General features: G+C 46.6%; 1 protein-coding gene across 1 annotated transcript in view; it reads right to left on the bottom strand.

Moving 5' to 3' along the window:
• Positions 1-15,237: 15,237 nt before the first annotated feature.
• LOC126651164 (liprin-alpha-1-like) overlaps positions 15,238-23,884 on the bottom strand; it is a 52,379-nt gene continuing 43,732 nt past the window's right edge. The window contains 1 exon segment of the mRNA XM_050336739.1: positions 15,238-15,516. Coding sequence (XP_050192696.1) covers positions 15,238-15,516 — 279 coding nt within the window.

The following is a 23,884-nucleotide window of genomic DNA, read 5'->3' as shown; positions in this document are numbered from 1 at the left end:
ATAGACCATTAACTTTGAGGATGCTGCCCAGGCTGCTGCTCCAGTTGAAGAGTCTCTTTGATTATCTTTCCAGGTAAATTAATCCCTGACATATTTCTTTATTAGATTCTGAAGGGGCTAATAAATGAATTTACTAGGTGACTTCTTCATTTAATACTGAAGTTTAAACCATTAGACAACAGCAGAAAACTGGTTTATTGAAACTTGCCCGTTGCCTATAGCTGGTTCCATGGTGCCAGTTCCTGTCAATCCTCACTGAGCAAGGCTCTCAGCTGGAGCCCACAAAATGTATCAGTGCACCTCCAGAAGACAGATACAACTCTCCTGTGCTGCTGGGTGGTGTGTGCAGCATCACCCTTTCTAACCTCTGGACAAAGGGACCAGTGAGACAGTAGTACTGCACGTCAAACCATAATTTCCCATTAGATGTTACAGACTCTTTAATAGTTCTTAAAGTACTTCTCCTTAGTTCAAAAGCAGAAAAGTAGACATGTTATATGTCAGGAAAGACATTTCCTCTTCCCCAGTGGAGATGTTATTTGTACCTTCTAAACACCAAGGCTATTAACAATAAACAATTCCATGCAAATAGGAGATATTTACAAGCAGAGAGGCTTTCATGAGAGTGTGATTATGAACACAGAGAGACTCTTATTTCTACTCTCGAAATAGTCTTGATCTCATGCACATTAAAATTTCTTGCAGGAAGTATTCCTGACATTGCCACCATTCCTGGTACAGGAATGTTATCCTCCTTCATCTGTGAGAAGTATACCAAAAGACCTACACAAAAAAACATTTTTAGTCTGTAATCTGCGATCTTAAAATGCTCATTTCATACCAAGGAAATGAGTTTTAAGACACCTTTGAAACTTGCTGACAAAAATTGAATTCTTACAGATAAACCATTCAAATGCAGGGGGAAAAAATGCACTGAGGCAAGGATTTCATTTGATTTCTGGATGATTCTTTTGGAGAGAAGAACAGGCAAAGAGGGGAGAACGAATGTTTTGATTACCTTTGATTACCAACTTTGATTACCTTGATTACTGATACACCCATCAGTGCTTGGAAGAAAAAGCAAATGTCAGTTTGAAATAATCCCCTTTTGGTACAATGGACAGCGATAGGGACATGTCCCAGGTGACCAGGGCTGCATTCCCCCACCATGGCCCTGGGCAGTATTTGGGGCAGGCAAGTCTCACTGCTGGGCTTCAGAGCTGCCCAGCCACACAGGTGGGGACACGAGCAGCAGGACCCTGGCCACGGGACACCCACCCTGCTGGGCAGGCTCCTGGCCAAGGGTAGTTGTCCAGCCACCTGAGCTATCCTCCAGCCAGGCATCCATATCTACCCTGCAGAGCATGTGCTCGGCTGTTTTGGGGACTGCGGGATGGAGGGGAGTTTTCTCCATCCACACGGGCTCCAAACAGGCAATAGCCACATGATCCTCATCCTTTAGAAGTTGGCTGTTCTATTTATAAATGAAAGCATGGATGACACTGAACAGAGAGAGAAATCCAGGGACACAAATGGAGCTCGATGCCGAAGGGTGTTTTCTGCAGGCAGAATGGTTGCATCCCTGGGCATGGCCATGGAATCACTATTATGGAGTCAGCCACCACTTTGTATTCATGGACAGGTAGACAGTGGACGCTTCCCTTCTTCAAGTTAGAGTGGATGAGCTGTTCTGCCCTGCAGTATGCTCCAGACCTTTCTGGAAATCAAATGTCACTCACTCTGATCTACATGGCTTGTCCTGTAACACCAGCACCCTGCCAGCCTTCTCCAGGAGACTGGGGATACCAAAGAAACACTCCCTGGGGCTGTGTATGGAAGGTCAGACAGTGCTTGTCAGGCTCATCCAGCTCTTGCTGGCATTTCAGGCTGGAAAAGGCACAGTGTGGAGAGCACAGAGTGTCTCCTGGCTGCAAGGATCCTTTTGGGCACACAGGAACACTGCCAGTACCAGCAAAAAGCTTGGAAGGGGTGGCATGCTGCACCCCTCAGTGGATGTCCAGCAAGGTGGGGAGACGATTGGTTTGGGCAGTGGTAGTATTGTCAGGTCCTCGTTAAAGAATTGCCTGACCTCCATCCCTTATCGTGCACTCTGTGCAGTGGTTCAGGTACCATGGGGTCAGGAGAGTGTCCCTCTGTCCCCCTCTGCCACTGATCTGCCACGGGAATTTTGCACAAGTCATACGGCATTTCTAGGCTCGAATGTCAGTAACTCAGGGTTACAACAGCAGCCCTGCAGTGCCGTGCCCTCTGTGAGCCCTCAAGGAAGAACACTGGGTACACAAAATCACAAATGCTCCAAAGTACGTGAGCAAAACAACAGTAAATATTTTAATAAGGTATTAACAGTTGACTTAAAGAGCATTTCACTAATCTACAAAAAGCAAGACAGCTATGTCTACTTACACATAGGATTCTAGTCTCCTAATAGTCCTGTAATTTCAGCTAAAGCCTATTTCCAGGGGATTAGCAATTATCTCTCCAGGGTGTTAGTTGTAGAAAGTTCTCAGGAGTCCCACGCTTGTTTCAGCAGAGCTGAGTTACACAGAGCAGCATTGTTGTCATTGTAGAGTAGCAATTGGCTTATGAGAGTGCAGCACCTAAAAAATTGTATGTATCTGTTTTAAATCCTGGGTTATTACATAGGTGTCTTTCAGGAGTCTTAAATATTTGTAAACAACTCAGTAATGACTGCATTTAATACAAATATTCTTACTTTTTGTTTAGGAAGTAACAGAACAGAAGTTCTCATAATAAAATATAAATTTTGGACTTATCATATATCCTTAATTTTGATATATTTGTTATTTTGTAACAAATTCTATAAACTATTTATTATACGAAATTAATTCTAAAAAGAAAATATGGATCAAAGTACAGAATATATAACAGCATATATCTGTAGTTCCAGTCCATGAAGATCTACCAGTTTCCTCCTCATTTCCTCAGGATATCACACAGGGCCATAGAAGCCCTGGCTGGAGGGGACACTGGCCAAACCTGCTGCTGACACCAGGGCTCTCAGTCAGGTGAGACATGGCTTTGTCCAGCCAGAACCCTTCGGGGATGGGGACTCCAGAGTCCTCTCCTATTCACCAGGATTTTTCCCAGGTGGTACTCAGCAGTTCCCAGCCACATTGACCAATCCTTTCAGCGTTCTCTGAGAGTCCCAGCCAGCTCCCAGGTGTGGACAAACCCACCTCCCCACTGCTGCACTGCCACAGGGCTGTCCCCTCCCCACAGCTCCTACACCAGCTGCACCTGCAAAGACGGGAAAAACACGTCTCAGGTGCAAAGAACTTGAAACAGGGTTTTCACGCTTGATTTATCGGAGGTTCGGAGTGTTTGTGTTATGCTAAATTAGCCCTGAAGTTGTGCTCTGCCGGAGCACGGGTCCATAGCACACAGGCTGGGATACGGGTACGGACAAGGATGGGGTCGCAAAAGATGGATGCAGGCTGATGAATCAGCCAGCACTTTGCTCAGCAGCTGAGCTGACCTCGCAGTAAAACACTTATCTCTCCGGTGACATTCGACACGGATGGATTTTCTTGCTGAGTAAATCCCAGTGGGCAGCGTGAGCGAGGATGCTCTTTGAGAACTCGCCGGGGTTTGCAATTAGCTGCGTGCCCGGATGTGTGACACACCTGGCTCCTCTCTCCAGTCCCCAGAGCCTCCGCAGGAGCCCGAACCTTCCCAGACAGAGCCAGGAGCTTCACCAGCGCCGGGAATGTCTGATCTCGCATCCCTCCTGCCTGCACCTCCCGCCGAGCCGTACGTGCCTGTATCCAACTTGATGCTGTCAGCGGCACCCAGCCAAAATGCACACAAGTGAATGGATTTTCTATTTCCTTGCAGAAATTCCGTCTGTGGCATGTCACGAGTGCCATCTGCTGACGCTTCCCAGTACCTCAGGTGTCCGGTCCCGCTCAGGTGCTGCAGCCGGAGACCTCCCAGCCACCCTTCCTTGGTGCCGCCCCACCACTGCCCCGTGGCCTGGTGTTCGCTGTGTCCGAGGCCAGGTACAGATGAGGGAGCACAGACCTGCCCCCGAAAGGCCCGGTGGGCTCACAGCCTGGGGTACCAGGCGGTCAGGAAGGACAGACCAACCTCCACTTTCCCATCGCAACAGACAGTGCAGGGTCGTCCCACAGCTTCGCTGCTGAGTTTATGCTGACAAAGGGGGGTCCCTGCCCTTGCAGTGGATCCTTTTGTTCCCAGAGGTCACTTGTCTTACAGAACAAACAAATGGTTGTTGGCAGCCCAGCAGTGGTGGCACAGCCAACCAGGCTCCAGGGACAGCACCTGTTTGCAGCTGGACCCAGAGCCCACGGCATGAGCTCTAGAGGTCTGGAGAACTCTGAGCAGTGCTGGTGTCCTCTTTGGAAAGCAGACACCACACTTACACTCTGGGGATACCGAAAGCAGTCACCAACTCACACTGAGTGGCCGGGGCTGGTTGTCCTCCCCACCAGGAAACTCGGTCACAGGGACAGAAAGAGCATCTTACCATCACCGTCCAGCATGAGCAATAACCAGGGGAGCACAGATGAGGCTTACAGGGAAGATGAACCATGTGCTAGCAGCTGGCTAGGCAGGTCACCACAACCCCTGGGTTGGCAGAACTATACTTCAGGCCCTTGACAGGTGGAAAATGAGATCCAAATCCTTTCACCTTTTTTCTGCTGCTGTCTGTGCCTCTAACAACTCCTGCACCCATTCATTGATTTCAGCCAGGGATTGGGAAGGAATCAAAGTCCTGGAGGCAAAGGGGCTCTGGCCTTCAGAAGTTGTCTGCTGGGGAGAGCATGGTAGGAAAGGGTAGGGGGACTCGTGGAGTTTCCCCCATAGGATCCAGCAAAAGCCACTTCGGGACAACCACCCTCCCAACTCCATGGGAATGCTGTCCTCACCTCCACAGGCCAGATAACCCACAATGGCACTGGGAGCACAGAAAGTGGCCGGATAAATATTGAATGGGGCTTTATCATCCTCCTGTTCCCCTTGATCTTCCAGCTCCACTTCCTTCCAGCAAGGTGCTGTGACTGAGGCTGCTGCCCCCCAGCCCCGTCACGGGGGGACTGATGGGAGGACAAACAGTGTTCAGCACTCCTGAAACAACCTTCACTTACTGCAATATTAAGTCTAACAGTTATAACCATAAAACTCAAACCTTTTGCCTCCAGAAATAAAACTAGAAGAGGGTATTTGAATTCTGCCTAAGACGGAGAAGAAAGTAAAAGCAATGAAATAAGTAGCAACTAAGTATCATTTTGTAAATGTTGGACACCAAAAGGTCAGTTCCTTTTAAAAAGACAGTCAGGTATGAAAGTACCAATGTGGCATTTATTTTCTGCAGTCTCAGTGTTTAACTGAGCAATTATACTCCTGGTTGCTAAAATGATGGGATGGAAATGAAAAATGTATTTACATGTCCATGATCATTAAGTCTTTGTACTTCTGTGGAGACATGGGTGGAATAAGTATTAAAAAGGGAAAAATTATTGTGAAGCCCTGCAATAGACATAGTTGTATCAGTCAGATAATCCGAGCTGCAATGCCTTTAAGAAGCACTTTGTGTTCCTATTTAGAGCAGAATAACTGAAGGGCAAGATGCCAGCTCTCAAAGAATGGAAGAAAGACCTCCAGGTCCCATTAAAAAAAAAAAAAAAAATTGGTTTGGAAGTCTGAAGCTTTTTATTTTCCTTATTTTCATATCTCTTTTGTTATGTCAGGGAACTAAAATCCATTTTGATGCTATATATTCCAAATAGACTTCCACAAGACAAGTATTGTGGAAAAATAATGCCCTGGAATGAAAGTATTTCCATGCCAAAAGCCCCTGTGGTGCTGCCTGAGCAATCCATCAGTTAGAGACTTCTTGCTGCATTTGAGTTCTCAGATGTGAAACATTCAAAGCAAAATACCAGAGGAAGTGCAATTCCCATGTAAACAGAACAGGGATATTGGAACACATTTACAGAAACATTTGCTCTAGAGGACACAACAGTGAAAGACAACGGCTGCTCCCAAGTCATTGGGTTTATCAACAATTTGTAACAGTTTTCCCAAGTTCAGGACATTGACAGATTTCCACTGGTGTGTGGGACAGCTCAATAAAACACACAAAAGGCACATCCAGCCCCTAGTTTGTCTTTGCATACTGGGCAAACCTGTTACAGTTATCTCTGACTGAAACACAGGTGCAGGACCCATTAGCATCACATGGAGCATGTTTGGGACATAGATTATTTGATTTTTTACCTTTTCCCTGAATGGATCAACATAAAAGCATGACCGAATGAAATTAGGCTTTTTTTCTCAGAGCCCAAGCCCCACTTCCAGCATTGGCCTTTCTGTCCCACACTCCACTTCCCCAGTGCCATTTAAAGCAAGCCCTGGAGTGTGCCCTCCAGCTTCAGACTGGAACATGTACTGCAGGGTGTGGGTTTGAGGGCCACAGGCTTCCCCCCACAACGTATAACTGAGGAAAAGCTCGCTGAAATGAATGTGACTGTGATTCCCTCCTGGAAGGGTTCCATCCCTACTCACTCACTTCAGAGTGTCTATTTAAGAATACTCCACATATTTACCCAACCATTTTCTGAGCAAGAGAGGAAGGTAGAGGATGTGCTGTAGCTACAAAACCCAGCCCAGTGAATACAACAGACCACTGAGCTCAAACTAAGAGTACCTTTACATTTTCAAATATCGTATTGACAAAACAAATCAACCTATTTATTACTAGTACTCTAAAACTGCTGGAAATCTATTCCATTTCTATACATGTTATTCCTAGAAACATATATAATTTAAAATTTCTAATTGGATTATCCAATTAGATAATCCAATTAGATTATGATGCAGAGCAAATGAAAACTTGTTTTTAAGGAGATTTGACAAGGTCTCCATTCAACAGAGAAGTTTAAATCAATTCCTTAAGTTCTCCTCTCAACCCAAGTTCAAATGAACTTCATAATCCTATTATCACCAATAAAACTGCCAAGTAATTTTAAATACAATTCTTTTAATTACTGTATGGGGCTTGCACGGCAAGGTTTTGGCATGGGAAGGAGGGAGGACAGCGGTGGCTTCAGAGAGAAGCTGCCAGGAGCTTCCCCTGTGTCCAATGGAGCCAACACCAGCAGCTCTGAGAGGGACCCACCACTGGCCAGGGCTGAGCCCACCCAGGACAGGGGATAACGGGGTTAAAACTGGAAAAAAACAGTGCAATGGCATTTGGAGAGAGAAGTGTGAGAGGAACAGCCCTGCAGCCCCCAGGTCAGTGCAGGAGGAGGGGTAAGAGAGGTGCTCCAGGTGCCAGACAGAGGCTTCCATGCAGCCTGTAGGGCAGCCCAGGGTGGGTCAGGCTGTGCCCTGCAGCCCCTGCTGTTCCACAGGGGAGCAGAGACTCCCCTGCAGCCTGTGGAGGACCCCACACCAAAGCAGGGATGCTCAGCCCCCTGAAAGCCCACACTGGAGAGTGCCATCAGTCACAGCATGGGAGCTCACACACACCACTGGTCCACTGAGAACAAGCGTATCTTTTCTCCAAATCCACTATTTTTTACGTACTTCAGAAAATTTATGTGTGGGAAATGAAACAAAATTTGCCTGACAAATGTAATGGACTGACTTAATCCCTGCTGTAGTTTTCATGAACCTGACATTTCCACCAGGCAATAGTGAGACCCATTCTGCCCAATATTTGCCTATTTTACAACTTTACAGACTACTGATGCCTCCCAAGCCATGTGAGCAGCAGTGCATTGACAGGCAGCCCAACAAGCGAGTGCAGATCCACACGCAAACCCATCTTTATTATACTTCAAGATAGTGAGGAAGAGGTCACCTAAAGCCTACTCTTGTACAAAATAAAAAAATACAGTCCAGATTTGGGTCAGAAAACACTTTGAGGAAGTTTTACCTTCACTTTCTTCATTAATCTTAGTTTTCTGGTCCTTTTGAGGACTTATGTGAACTGTCACAAAAGCCAAGGTAACAATTTACTCCTTCAGTCTTCCTGATGCCAAGTGAAGGGAAAGGAACATACCAGGAAGCCTTGTTCAGGAAAACACATTCATATGGTATTTCAGTGATACTTTGCAGTCCCAGATGTTCTGTACCTTCAGGCTTCTGGCCATTGCAAGGAACATTTCAAATGTCTGTGAAAGCCATTTTCAATTACCTCAGAAAACAATTCCAGAAGCAATGCTCTTAAGCACCTATTTCTGGGAGTGTGTGATTTATACCTGACAAATGAATCCATAGAGTTCCAAAGATTCCAGAAAGCTAACAAAAGCTCTGATATAGATTATGCAATGACAGGACCGTTCAGTAGAGCCCCTTTACAGCACACTGCTGGGCTTACAGCACACAGGGAGCAGGAAAGCAGCATGGACAAGAGATGAACTTTCAGAAGGGCCAGGTTTGAAAATAAAAGCATTTTTGGCTCCTTACTCATGCATGATTCTCATGCTTTAGGCACTTGGGGCACAGTGCTGTGTTCAAACGTCTCTTTGAAGTGTCAGCTCTTCAGCGAGGACAGCAGAGTTTGTCCCCTGGCTGTGGCCTCATCAAGGGCTACCAGCACAGATGGCTTGGCCAGAACCAAGGCTCCTGACATCGGTGGTGCCATTGAGGTTAATGATGCACGTGTTTGTATACACTTATGCCCGTCTGGAGAGGATCAAGAGAAGCAAGTACAGCCGAGGTACTTTGGAAACCTGCACATTCATGGGCAGAGTGAGGACTTGGTGCAGACAAGTTCACAGGTGAAACCAGCTCCTCCCAGGATCCTGGGCAGTTGTGAGTCACTTCATCCCCTGGGATCCCTTTTCCCCCCTCCTTCACACCCCATGACCCTGTGCAGTCACACATGGCAGCACACAACCTGTGCCACGCACACTTCCAGAACCCTCCCACAAACCACATGCAGGGACGAGACGGGTCTCGGTGACCAGGGCTGGGTGCCAAGAGACGAGTGGCACAAAGGTGAATGGGTCAGACTTGAAAAGAAGGTGGTGACTTTCCACAACCAGCCCCAACAGACACACCTCACACGCTAACGCTGGGATTTACAAAGTAACACATTTAACTTTGGGAAAAAACAAACAGAGCCAATGCTTCTGTCCTAAAACCTTACTCAAACAAAACTGGCTTTTTTCCCACAAAGACTCTGTCTTACTCCAAGCCACCTGTGTCATTGAACAGAAGCATTCTGGATACAGCCCTGACTGCAGCCCAAAGCAGCTCAGCCCGTCCTGCTCAGGGAAGGCACAGCTCCTTTTCCTCCAGCTACCAGGAGCACTGCACTGTTCAGATAGCCACCAGCTCCAGGTCACCAGAGAGCCGCAGCAACCAAGACTCCTTGTTCAGAAGTGAAGTCAGATGTGTAACAAGAAACACTGAGTAATCTGTGGTCACTGAAAAAAGAAAGAAAATGAAGAGAAAAAGCATCCTTCAGCATGCCAAAGGACCTCAACCAAACTTACAACACTCAGTACAGTGTATCCACACCACAGACAGCACTTACCAAACCTCGTACTGAACTGTAACTGATGCAACATGACTTGTGGGCTTTGGGATTTTTGTGATTCTTGTTGTTGAGGGTTGTTTTGGTTTGGTTTCAATATTGCAAAGGCTTCTTTTCACTTCAGCTTTCCCTCAGCAAGAGCATATGCCTGTTCTGAAGCGAGCAGTGCAATGAGCCAGAGGGCTCTGTCCCTGACTTATTGGTGTTCCCAAGCACTGTGGGTGGTTTGGACAGGCTTACTAAAGAGGGAGCACTGACATGCCCTGGCACAGTCTTTCCTCCTGTTTGACCACAGGTTTAAACATATCTGAAGTGAATATATCATCCATCTCTTCTTGTAGTCCTGGACAGTGCTCCAAGACTGTGACAAACAGTTGTAAAAGGGTTTGCTGCAGCCTCAGAAATTCTCTGCCCTCATCTGTCACCAGCCAGATGGGGAAACGACAAGAAAAGAAAGTTAAACCTGATACAGAAAACAAAAGACACAGGGAACAGCTTAAAGGAGATTGGGATGGGATGGGATGGGATGGGATGGGATGGGATGGGATGGGATGGGATGGGATGGGATGGGATGGGATGGGATGGGATGGGATGAAAGACAGAAAGGATGATTACTAATATCAAGGTTTTGGGAGCAAATTTGTTCTTAGTGCCGCATTGCAAGACGGAGCAGTGCAGTGACACTTCTTGGAGAGCAGTTTCACCAAACTGGCATTACCCTGGAGCAGTTCAGGGATGTGCAGGAAACTGTCTCACTATACAAGTTACTGGTGTTGTGAAGTTTCCTGGGTGCCCTGTGCAAGAAGCAGATGGAGGGAGGCTGGCATGGGCAGATGCAGTTGATGCTTCTCCTGGTTTCTGGAGCACCGAGTCAGGGAATGCCGTGAGCTGCCAGGCAGAGCTAATGAGGCACGGACAGACCTTGTCTGGAGGACCTTCAAGAGCCATCACTGGCCCTTGCCACAGCCATCCCTCCTGCAGCTGCTCCGCAGGACTCAGACGGGCTGGCACAGCTGGTACACGGGGATACAGATCCACAGCGTGTGGTGCAGCGCCGGGAACACAGCCACAAATGGGAGAGGTGAGGGGAAGTGGTAGAGTCCTGGCCTTACAGTACCCATCGCTCATCCAGCTTCTCCAGTGCTTTTCTGCTCTTGCTGATGCCAGAAACACACTGGTTTCTCCAAGGCATCTGCTTCTGCCCACCCTCCTCTTCCCAGGGTCCTGCTGCTGCCCACCCTCCTGCGGGACCCAACAACCCTCAGAACCGGAGCAGGTAGGATGCCTGGGGTGGGCAGGGTGCTGGGATGATGCCAGGACCAGAACAGCACTCTGGGACAAATTTAAATCAAAATAGCTTGTTCAAACCTCTCCTGAGCACAGAGGGAATGGCATTCCTTATGCAGAGCTGTGTGATGGATAGCCCTGGTACAACACCCCCTCCCAGATGCCACAGGGGACTTCAATTAGTATTTAACAATTAACACTAGTGAAGAACAAAGCTTTTCCCAAGGACTTATGCCGTGTATGCTGTTTTCAAAACACTAACATTTCTTTCAGAGCTAATAGTAAAGAAAATTCATAATATTTCATTAATAAAAGAACCGAACTTCAGAATAGAAATTGTTCCTTTCCAAAATATGACACTGATCATTAGCATTTAAAAATTAGGTTGAATTAAAGGTTTAATATACCTTTATTCAACTTAAATATTTTCCACATTGGCCTTTGATCCATTGATATTTCTACATCATGGAGAAAAAAAAAAAGCCCACAAATGATCCTTCCATCACTTCAAACCCTCAGTTTTAGATTTACACAAAAAGCAACAAAATTAGGGAAGATCTTCCCATCTTCTGCGTCTGATTGTATTCTCTGCCTTTATGTTGGTAGCTTCTATGTATTATTGAAGGTAGAAAATTAATGCATTAATGTCAGAAACAGTGATGTGTTAATTATTCAGGACTGTAAAAGGCTGAATTCATTTGTGCTGAATGAGTGTAAATTATCTAATAAGCCCTTTGATCATGACTGGATGCCTTTCTGAGCTTCCTCTGCACTGGTTTAATCTTTTCATTTATAGCCATGCCTAAGCGGTCTGTTTCTGCATCCACCCTTGTTCCTCAGATACAGAATAAATCAAGCTCCCCAGAAAGCCTCACATTAACTTGCTTTGCAAGGACCTATTAATCCATAGGTGAGGGGGATCTGGGAATAAACTGCCCTCTTCCACACGTGCAGAGCAGCCTTGACAGAGGAGCTTCCTGCTTTACAGAGTTTACTCTTTTTATAAGCCTTGTAAATTATTTTGATTCAGGGATTTTAGTGATCAGATTAAGGTTTTCATATGCATTTCTATGCAGTTTAGATGCAATTGTGTGAAGTCGTTCTGTGGTTTGGTTTTAGTAGGGGTATTTTGAGCTACAGGGTGGCACTGTGGGACAGAGACAGCCCTTCTGAGCTCTGGAAGAGGATCCTTCCACCCAGGGGTCCCAGCATCCCTTGCCATCAGTGCTACTCAGGCATTTACCAGTTGTCCACCACACCCAGGAAGGTGTCACCCCTTTGGCCACCCCCACCTCACATTCTATTCAGCCAGCAGAGTCTCTTGTCCTCACTGAGCCCAGCTGGCACAGCTGGCACACATACTGGGGCAGGAGGCACCCATGGAGCTTTGGCTCAGTTTGGGATTTTTTATTTTGCATCTTAATACAAAACTTCTCAAAGCAAACCAGTCAGTGGTAAAACCTGCCCCAACTCTGCATGACAGAGCTCCCTCTGCCCCTGGGAGCATCCTTTGGCACCCTCTGCCTCTGGGACCACCCCTCAGAAGCCCCTGCCTTTGGGAACATTCCTCACATACCCTGTGTAAGAAAAGTAAGTTTTAGGTTATAGGGAAAGAAGCTGAAACTAAACTAACCCAGACTGCAATTTTACAATTTTCAGGTGTTGCTTTTTCTTTTTTTTTCCCTTTTTTACATTTATGAGGAAGGGTAAATAAAAATTGAAACGATGTCATTTTCCTGGCCAAAGAACCCAGGGCTCTGGCTCATCACAGAGTCCTCCCCATCTTCCAGGAGCCTCTCTCCTCACAGCATCACCACAGCTGAGCCATGGAAGGAGAGCTGTGAGACCTTGGGGGCCATAAGAATCTCATGAACTCTTCTCAAGGTTCACCCAGCGAAGGTTCATCTGAAGTCAGCCCACCCAGACGACATGTGAGCATGCCCAAAATGTCTTTCATCTGAATTTTCTATTGAGATTTATTTTTCTGAGTGAGTTTTTTTGCTGGAGATGACTGTCAACATGTGATGCTTCCACTGCCTTCATACCTCTGGTAACAAAGTCAAAATTTCTCCTACTTTTTATCCAATGATATGAACAGTCATTAAAGTGAAATTGAATGCACTTGCTTATAACTCCTGATCTGATTCATGTCTGATTTGTACCAGATCTCTTCCAGCACAGCTCAAGGAGAAGCCAGCACAGCCTCAGCACAGTGTCAGCCAGAAGTCCTGGTATGAGGGTCACATCTTCTTTTAACATTTGCCATCCTGTCCCAGTGCTGTGACCTTCCTGCTGCCTTGGAGAAATCCCAATACAAGGGAAGAGCTGCACTATGTGAGTGATATCTATTTCACTTTGTCTTCTGTATGTATTTTCCTCCTAACCTTCAGAAATCTGCAGGCATTCATTCAGAGCGTCGAGCCTGAATTCATCTGTGCACAATCTATCCACTGAAGCCAAATCTCTCCTGTAATTAAGGGAGTGGCACAAAGAGCAGCACCGACCACTGGAAGCCTCTGAGGCTTCAGCCCTATTGATCTGGACCCTGGGCAGAGGAAGGCTCCTATAAGCACCAGTGGATTTGTGTCTAAGTACCTGGTCTTTTCTCTGTGCTCAAACTCATATCTTTGTTTGGGAAGTTGAACTTCCAACTGAAGAGCATGAGTTAAATATTTCATGTTGTGCTTGAATGTATAATTCATGATCAAATTCTTCAGAAGGGAAAAGATAAGACAGAGCTGCAAAAGCTCTAAATAAAGTATTTTCTGTCCCTTGTAGAGAGATTGCTGGAAATTAGAAAATAATATGATAGCACTAAAACCAAATACTCAAAGTACATTTGAGAAATTATTTTTTATTGTTTGTAAACAGATGTAATTCATGTTTTATACAGGTTTGTCCTAAAGCACTGTGTTGCACTTAGGTTCTCCACAATTCACACCCTCTCTTAGGAACAAGATGTATTGTCCTCAACCTGTAAAACTCCACCCTTTGTTATTTGTTGTGCTGACCTGGGGAGCCCCAGACAGGGCAATGGGACAGTGCAGCTCTGACAGAGCCGCTCCGCTAGATCCAAGGGGTGTGACTGTTCCAGAAGTCTGAACCACGAAGGGTTTGTCACACTGGGATGGTGTGGGGGATCACAGAATCCCTAACTGGTTTGGATTGGAAGGCACCTGAAAGTCCATCCTGTCCCACTCCCTGTCATGGGCAGGGACACCTTCCACCAGCCCAGGTTGCTCCAACCTGGCCTTGGACACTTCCAGGGATCCAGAGGCAGCCACAGCTTCTCTGAGCAACCTGGACCAGTGCCGTGGGGAAGAATTCCTTCCCAATATCCCATCTAACCCTACCCTCTGGCAGTGGGAAGCCATTACCTTATGTCTAATTGCAATAGGCCCTGTTAAAAAGTCTGTGCCCAGCTTTCTTATGGGTTCCCTTTTTAAGTATTGAAAGGCCGCAATCAGGTCACTCTGGAGTCTCCTCTCCTCCAGGCTGGACAGTGCCAGCTCTCCCAGCCTTTCCTCACACCAGGGGAGCTCCAGACCCTTCCTGTCTGTGGCCCTTCACTGGGCTCTCCCCAGTCTGTCCATGTCTCTCCTGTGCAGGGAAGCCCAGCTCCGGACACAGTTCTCCATGTGTGGCCTCACCAATGCTGTGTAGAGGGGAAGGTTCACCTCCCTCCACCTGCTCTATCTGAGCACTGACCTTAACAGAAAACATTAAAACATTAAAAAAATCTCAACAAAAACAACCAACAAACAATAGAAATTCAAAGCAATAATCATTTTGGGGGCTGTTTGTCACGCTAATGGTGGCAAACAAAGATCTTAGATGAAAGATCTTTGGATTTTTCAGCTCATGGTTCAAGCAATTTCTAGTCCAACAAAAACCTTGGGATGCATCTCTGAATCAGCTCTCTGAGGACATAACTTGCTTTTGGAAACTGGAAATATGCCTGTCAGAGTCTGTGCTCTGTCCTCTACCACTCCTCCTGGGCATACAGGTTTCAAACATCTCTGAGAGCACTAACTTCCATTCAGCATCCCCAGAAAAGTGCTTTTCTTCCCTCCATTTCTGTAACAGAGATTCAAATCGTCCACTGGCAGTTTACAAATCAGCAAGTTAATGCTGGGTTCCCTTCAGTTTGTGGAACTTTGACAACTGAACAACAGACAATTGCTTGTTGTCTCTGTGTTTTCTTTGAAGGAATCTATACAAAAACACCAGCAGGATTTTCACATGTAGTTAATCATTCCTAGGAGACACTATCAAAGTTTATGAAAATGGATGAGCTTGGGCTGGTGTGACGGAGCTGCCATGGAAACAGCTGGCACTCCACACCAGTTACCAAACCGCAGGGCAGCTGTTCCAGGGACATCAAACATGGAAAAGCATCAGGATTCAGTAGTCACAGCACATCTACGTAAGCAGTGAAGCTGCAAGTGTGCAAGTAACCTGAAATTAGTTCCATTCGGAGCAGTGCCTTGTGTGGAAGGCTGTGTGCACCGACACGGCCGCAGCCCCCCCGACGCTGCCCATGGGGCACCAGGGCTGAGCTTCTCTGGTGGGATATCACTGCCACTCTCACACTTTCGCCTTTTAAAAGATTCCCCCATTACCTTTCCACGCAGATATTTGTTACCAGGCATCCAGAACTGGAAGGGGTTTTCTTCCTATTTGGAAAACACAAATCAAAATTTGAATTAATAAAAAGAAAAAAATCCCAAACATATCTACAGTCTTTCCAAAGAAATTCTTGATGAGAGCCAAACACTTCAAAATAACATTGGCCTCAGGACAGGCTTAGGTAAAATGCAAATGACGGAGTTTACTTATAACAGGGGCAGAGACAACTCAGTTTGGAAAATGTTTATAAAATACATAAATGCTTATAAAATAGAGTGGAAAAAGGAAAGGAAGCAACATTCAGTTTCTACAAAACACAGTATGGCAGCGATCTGCTGGTCACTGCCTGCCTGTGCCAGAGACCTGAGGGTTGAAGTCAATGGCCCTTCCTAGATTCACCTGCCAGTGGCCTGTGTTGGGGTGGCCTCTCCCAGCCATGCCACAGACCCCAAGGGTGGTGCTGGGGTCATCTGGTGTGGCATACAGACGGTGCTGTGCTGGGACAGTCCCTTTGGGCTCAGATGATGAGGTGAAGAGGAGCATTTCTCTGAGGGAGGAGCATTGGGGAACAGGCATCCCTGTGCCTACAGCCACGGGGACACTGGCATGCCAAGCACTCACAGCAAGAGCCCAGCACTGTTCCCCGTGGCTCAGACCCTGCCCTTTGGACAGCCAGCCCCAGACAATACAGTCAGTGCCTGAACAGCACCCCAGGAGGAAAACCAGTGCAGGAAATATGCAGAAATTGCTGAAGACCTGACCAGAGTCTTTTATTGTAATTCACTGCTCTTTCAGCTTCCCCTTTGTGATTTCTTTCAGCCTCTAAGCTCCCACTATCCATAAGAGGCAAAGAGACTTTGCTAAATGAACTTCGATGCCAAATCCCCTCTGTCCTCTGCTGAAACAGATTCTTGGACAGCATTAGTGTGGAGCATCCACAACATCCTGCCAATGTCCTTGATGACCTTTTCTTAGATCTTTTTAACATCAGTAGATGAGTTTACACTTGGAATTGAATAGCTTTTTACTGCTCAGGGTGTTAGTACATTAGAAATGTCAGCCTTTGAAGTAGACATCACAAGGCATTTAGTTATAAAAAGAAACACAACTCTATTACATGACAAAAATAAGCTTGAAATATTTCAGTTAAGAGACACAGCTGATTTTCACTGAAACAGAGCAGGAGAAATATCCTGTCAGTTGTTTCCCAAAGCCAACCTATTACAAAGCTGATGCAGCAAAATTGTGCTTGTGAGTTCCTGGGGGAAAAATTATTTTGTTTATTTTCTCTCTTCTAACAAAAGGTAAGAACACATGGGAAGTGCAAAGAGCCAGACAGAAACAGACACGATTGTGAAGAAGTAGAAGAGGTCAGAAAGAAGAGCACCCTAACAAGAGCACCGTAAGAGACATCCATGTGGGTCTGCATACACATTGGCTTCTTAAAAGAGTTTAAGTACTCTTAACCTGACCCCAGTCTCAGGACATAAAACCAAGATATGCACAATTTCTGATTTTCAGGAAGGTATATCCTCATATTGCTGGTCTATTTTTCCAAGCAGGTAAGTATCTTCTCATACCAAATTTGCATTAAAAGCAGGAGAGCAGCTGAAAGAAATCAGTGAAAACAAAGTTGTTTGCTGCAGCCTTTAAGTGCTGGTAAACAGAGCTGGGTGTGAAAGAGGAGTCCCAGGTTCCGGATTACTGACGTTAAGATCAGGCTGAGAATTGTGAGTGGGAGGCAAACCACAAACAGCAACATTCATCAGCCCAAACTCTAACTTGAATATGATGATAAATAAGAACATCAATCATCAGCTGTGAGGTAGAAACAACAAAAATGTGAAGGAAAACCTACACTTACTGTTAGATACTTAAGAAAACTTTAACAAGTCTGAGGTATCTCCAAAAATAATATGCGCAGGTGTCTCGAATAATGGAGAGTTTTTAATATAATAAATGGTGATAAACTGATAATATAATTACAAGCATTAATTCAGCAATCAGAACTGTTGTCAAACATTGATGCTCTGTTTTTTTCAGAAGCTTGACAAAGAGATTGCCAGTATTTGCAGGGAAGTGAAACAAGATTTATACAATTTAGTCCAAGCACTCCTTCTGTCTTCTCTAGCGTTTGATCAAAATGAATGAGCGTGTATATTGCATGCACTGCTGACCGAGCCTCACATCCCAAAGAAAACACTTTCCTAAAACCCACAGCATAACCATTTGCCAAAATGAATAAATCTGACCTGTCTATTGAGGATCTGCATACCTTAAGCATACGTTCAAAGTGCTGTTTCTTCCTCTTCTTTCGTTTACCATAGGACCTATCCATAGGTCTGGGGCCAACAGGTTTGGTAGATCTTAATTTGAGTTTAATAGTGATAGGAAGAGGCATGGGAGAGTTAAAAAAAACCAGATTTGTTTGCCCAAATGTTTTACAAACATTGAATGAAGCAGAATCTGGATCCTGGTGACCACTGGGCCAAAGCCCAAAGTCCCTGTTTTCCCCTGTCCCAGTCCCTTGCTGGTAGGGTGGGGTGAGGAGCAGAACAGCCCCTGGTGCTGTGGTGGGGCCTCACACAGCACTGACATGTCCCTGTTTGGAGCACCATGTGCTCAGTCTGAGACCTCTGCTTGGCCTGTTGCCCCATTGCTGTGAAGGACAAGAGGTTTTGGGGAAATGTCACAGTTTTAACTCCCTGTTGTTCTTCTTTCTGAAGAAATGTGAAAACACAAGGCGGTGCAGGGGCAGCAATCACTGGAGGAACTGAGAATGACACGATGTGACTGAGATGGTAAAAGAATCTGCTCAGTAGGAAATGGTACCATCATAGGATTTAGAGTAAGGAGGGGCTGTTTCCATAGCAACACTGACAACAAAAAACCATAAGAGAACAGTCAAAAAAATTCCAATACTCTCTTCCATATTAAACCAATTTTCCCCAGATCTAGACCAGCAATGAGCTGGTTAGTACCAGGAAATGGAAAATGCTGGTATAGTGAGTGTTCTCCCCTTAATAAAGGCTTCTGGGGATGCACATCTCATGAACTTGAAATAGGATATCGGCTAGACTTGGTCAAGCAAAAATGTGCCTTAGTTATTAATGATACATTGCTTTACATAGTGATAGCAGTTCTGTTTAATGTCTCTGTCAATGGTCTGGGCAAGGGAGTCAAGTGCACCCTCAGTTAGTTGTTAATGACACCAGGCTGGGTGGGATGTGGATCTGCCGGAGAACAGGAAGGCTCTTCAGAGGGACCTGGACAGGCTGGATAGATGGGCTGAGGCCAGTGGGTGGAGAATCAACAAGGCAAAGAGCTGGGTCCTGCCCTCGGGTCACAACAACCCCACGGAATGCTCCAGGCTTGGGGAAGAGCAGCTGGAAAGCTGCCCAGCAGAGAAGAGTCAGCTGTCTCTGGCAGCAAGATTCCCCCCCTGTGATGTGCATTAGACAGAGCAGTTTGTCTTCCACAGCGATATAGCTCAGGGTGGTCCTAAAGGGTTCAGACCACTTTCCTTCATCTAGGTCTTACTACTGTGCATGGGGTAAAATCAGTCTTTTATGCCAGCCCCACATGAGATCATCCCGCACATCTCCATGTGGAATTATGCAGCCCTCAGTGGGCATTTCCTGACAGCTATTATGTGATTGTCATAATTTTCACCTTTTTTTGGGAAGCAATTGCCTGAAGCACATTGAGCTGCCACCCAGCAGCTGCTCAGATTCACTTTCCAGGTTGGGTAGGAATGCCTTCAAGATTCTCCCTTCTGACCAAATTACTAATTCCAGCAGCTGAGCATACAGCACAAACAGTCTCTTTTATTAAATCAGCACTAAAGCTCTCTAATGAAATCAATACTAAAACAAATTTTGCTCATTATTCATATTTTCATGTTGCTAAAAATGTCCATTACCAGTGCACAGTCCCTCAGCTGTTTCCAGGGCAGGATGCAGAGCTGAACAGACTCTCCCTCACAATTTGAGTGAAGAGTTATGAGCTGAGCTCCTTCATGTCCTTCCTCCCCCCATATACCCACATCTCATATGCAGAGATTCCTCATGACTGTGTCTTACGCTGTATCAGGATCCTGTTCTCATCTCAGCCTGCAGTACCAGTCTGGGTGTGAGCCCAAGCAGTGCCTCCCTGCTGGCCCCTCCAGATCTGCTCGGATGGTCACTCCTGTTCCCCTGCCCCACATCTGTTCTGGGAACACCACAGTGCTGCCTTCTGGGTCAGCAGCATGTACCCTGCCCTTTGTTGTTTTACAACAATAGTCATTGCAGCCATGACCTTGTTTTAATATGCTTTTCCTTCCAGTCAAGATGTTAAGGGAACAGGAAGGACTCTGGGCAGTGAGGGAAATACTGGATTGAGCAGCACAAATATGGAGATGGAATCTGCCCATTCTGCTTTCCCGCTCTTGCTGTAATTAGTAAGGATGTTCCCACCTCCATCGTTACTCCAGCGTTCAAGCCCTCTCTGGGCAGGGTCTTTTTCCAGCAGCAGCAGCAGCAGCAGCAGCGTGCTACTGGTGTTTACCATGCCAGCCACAGCCTGTGCTCACTGCCACCCCCTCAGTGCTACAGGCAGGAATGATAACCTGCTGCAGCCAAGGGCCCTGCAAATGCCCCAGCCACGTGCCAGTGGCTGTCTCTGCAGAGCTGATCTCATGCTTAATACCTCAGCATCACATTCTCATCACATTTATCAGAGCCAGGAGAAGGGCTTTGCACATCCAGGCTTCCTCACATGGCTCCTGCCCCTCCCCAGCCCCTTCCCAGCAAATGAGGAGGGTTTTCCTGATGGTAGCACCACACTGGGAAGGGCAGCTCCCTCGGCCATTCCCACACAGGAGCAAACTCCCACACAAGAGCAGAACTCCCTCCTACAATCCCTTCTTTCTAGCTAGCAGTATTGGAAAATGCTGTCAAAGCAGTGGTTGTGGGTGAGCCCCTGGGGGAGGACAAGGTGGATTGCACGTACCTCACTGTGTTCCATGCCCACCCCTACAAGTTGGCAGGAGTCAGCCCCACCAAGGGCCAGGGTAGTATCCAACCATCACACACCAGGACCAGAGGATGGGGCTCAGCCCAGCTCCAAGGCTGTCCTGTGTCCCAGCCACAGGCACCAGTCCCCCTGGAAGCCCCTGCAGGGTCTCAGTGCTGAATGAGATTGTGCCTCCCCATGACAAGTTTCCACTGTTTCTCCCTGCTTGGACCTGATCAGTCTGCGCAGATGAAAACTTTCTGAGCACTTTAATGTCAGCCCTATTTAAAACTCCCTTTTACCATTCTCAATTCAAAGAACCATTTATTTTAATTATGAAGCACTGAGGATTTTCACAAGATACCACTGTCTGGCATTCAATCTTGGTCTCTTATAACACACTCTGGTCTCTATTGGGTAGGTATTCACTGCACCACAGTCTCTGTCTCAGTACAGGGCCATTAATGATGCCAGTCCATTGACTGGGGACTTGGTTCTCTAGCAAGAACCTGGGTGTTGTTCGGGGTCTTTAGCACTGTCAGTATTTATCCCTCGCTGTCCCACTTAGTCCCTGAGCCACCAGGGAGCTGGAGTAGGACAGGAGGTGCCAGTGAGATGTTATTCATCTGCACTTCACTTGCACTCACCTGCTTGTCAGAAATGAGGGAGGAATAGGAGAGAATTTGGTTTAAAATTAGTTCAAGTATTAACAGTGCCCTTACCCTGGATGGACAGCAGTCCAGGGACTGTCATGTTGGATAATGAAGCAAACTTTACGACATGGAAATCAAAGGTTCACTTGATTTTTTTTCGTATTTATGGCCATCAGAAGTGCAAAGATGTGAATAGACACTCTTTGTTATAGACAAATGTAAACCAGGATTCATCCCCTGTGAATCACTCATGTTCCTTAAAGTTCAGCTCTCCTTTCTGAGAGACAATTCTTTACAGCAATAAATGTGACTCCCTGACCTTTCTGACTGTAGACAAGAGGATGGATTGGACAAAAGGAAATAGTGATCAACAGAAAATATGATACAGTGCTGAGATGGACTCTTGTGGTGCCTTGAACCACAATTACAGTTCAAAAAGTACAATGACCTTGGAATGGCTTTGCACAGAACAGAGTAAGGCAGAATTGCTCTCCCTCACTCTGGACTGAACAAACATTGAGAGTTGTGGTTGTCTCCAAGGAATTCACTACGCTCCAGCCTTGTTTTTGTTGCTCTGAGGGGCAGCGTGGGCATCATGAGGGCAGTTGTGGTGGCCAGGTAAGAGTCCCTTATCAGCTGCAGCCCTCAGTGCCCACAGATCCTGCCCATTTCCAGGCTCTCCTCCAGCTCTGCAGGTGCTGGTGTGGTGATACTGGTGAGCAGCTGGTTCTGTGCCCTCAGTTCCCAGGAGCTCTGAACCACCTCAGTTAGGACTGTAAGTGATGCCTTTCAAATGACCCCCAAGAGGCAGGCTCTGTGTTTCCAAGACATAACTATTATTTACTCCCAGAATTACACTGAGTAGAGCCACTGAAAGATGTTTTGTGCACTGAGTCATGCTCTATTAACCAGAAAAGATAGCAGAAAAAAATTACAACGGCACAAATATTAACTAATGTCTGTCAATGGATTAAGAACACCCAAACTTCATTGCCTGAAAGGCTATACTTGCCCAATAACACAGTGATAGTTTTCATGTGAGGCCTCAATTTAATCTTTCTGCATTCCTGGGCTGTTTAGGCTGCCTTGCTTCAAATGTCACATTTAATCAGTGTGCCACCTTCTGTTAAAAGCATGCTTTTTAAATAAAACTTTGATAGACATTTGTCTTACATAAAATTCATCCTTCCATGCAAAGATCAGAAGAAGAACACTGAAGGGAAGATTTGTCTAAAATCAAAGAAATGCTTTTTCTTTTGCTGTCTGGTAAGTGCCTTATCCTCAGAGTTCATCTCACTTTCAATACACATCATCCTCTGCAGGCACGCCACCACCAAATGAGAGAATTGGGAATTTGTCTCTGGAGCCACTTACTAAGGCATGGTGCAAGGGAATGGAGCGTGGCTGGCTGCCCGAGGTGTGCCAGTGCCCTGGCACCCCTCTCTGGTGACGTGTGCTCCGCATCAGCCAGCGACCCATGACTGTGTTCATGTGTTTATATGCTTGAATTAGTAGCAATTTGTTCCAAAGTCCAAACTTTGACTCTCTTTTTCAAGAGTCAGTACTCTGAGTTACAGCATGGTGGGGCCATCCCCCTCGGGTGGCAAGGGGTCGCACAGTTGTGCTGCCTCAGATCACCTCCAGCAAAGCCCAGCTGGGCTCTGGACAGTGCCCTGTGCCCGGCAGCAGCCCCACAGCCCCCACACACCCAGGGTCTGCCAACACTGTTGCCTCTTCCAAACACCAGAGAAGCCGTGGGGGCTGGTTCGGCCACAGAAGGGGAGAGGAGGGGAGGGGAAAGCAGGGCAGGGGAGGGAAAGGGAGGGGAGGAGAGGGGAGAAAAAAGAGTTCTGTTTATTGGGTGTGAGCCTCAATAGCAATTGGGGCAAATGTGCTCAGACACTTGAGGTCAGCAGAGAAGCAGCCAGAGGAAACCCAGCGCCTGATATTTCGCAGCCTCTGTTCCCACCACCCTCATGCTTGCCAGCTCATTTCCCGGCCATTAACCTAAATCCGGGCCCTCTGGCCCCCAGTGGGAGGGCTCACAGGGCTAAGGGGTGCTCCAGGACAGGCAGCACTGGGGCTTGGGGACGCAATTGCAGACTGTCTGAGGGAGAGAGATGTTGCAAAGAGCCCGAGGAGGAATCACGGGAGTTGTACAATGACAAGAGAACAGCTGCAGGAAAGCGAGGGCCTGCCAGAGCACAGCTCAGGGAGGGCGCAGCCCATGAGCATCATCTAGTTATGCCAAGTCGAATGTTATCTGAAGTATTTACTCATTTCTCACACACACAGTTTATCCACAGAGATGGTGCAGTGTGCTCCTTGCTGTGTGTGATGGGGTGATCTGCCCTAGGCAGCAGGAGGGGAGTTCTGCCTATGGTTTGTTTCGATGAGAGCAAATCACAGCACAAAATAAACACCAGTTTGCCTCTAATCTTTACAGTAATGCAGAAGCTTTATAAGATATTACCTAAACTAAAGAAAGTGAAAGACACGTTTAGGCCGCTACCTCTGTTCCTGTGTCCAACTGTCATGGGTCACTGAACCCATTACTCTCCCTTTTCTCCATGGGGTCCTGTTGCTTTCATCACCCAGCCTTTTCTGGAAGATGTTAGAAGCTTTTCAGGGTGCAAATTCCCATATACTGTGCATGCGGGCATGGGAATGGATGACCACAAGTAACAGTGTCTGTAAAGATCCATCATCCTGTGCAGGGCTGCTCCTGAGAGGCAGCTTCACTACAGACTGTGGTTCTACTCTCTCT

This window comes from Myiozetetes cayanensis, unplaced genomic scaffold, assembly GCF_022539395.1.
Source record: "Myiozetetes cayanensis isolate MyiCay16 unplaced genomic scaffold, myiCay2020 scf6-25, whole genome shotgun sequence".
Lineage (NCBI taxonomy): Eukaryota > Metazoa > Chordata > Aves > Passeriformes > Tyrannidae > Myiozetetes > Myiozetetes cayanensis.
This window is presented reverse-complemented; position numbering and strand designations above follow the sequence as displayed.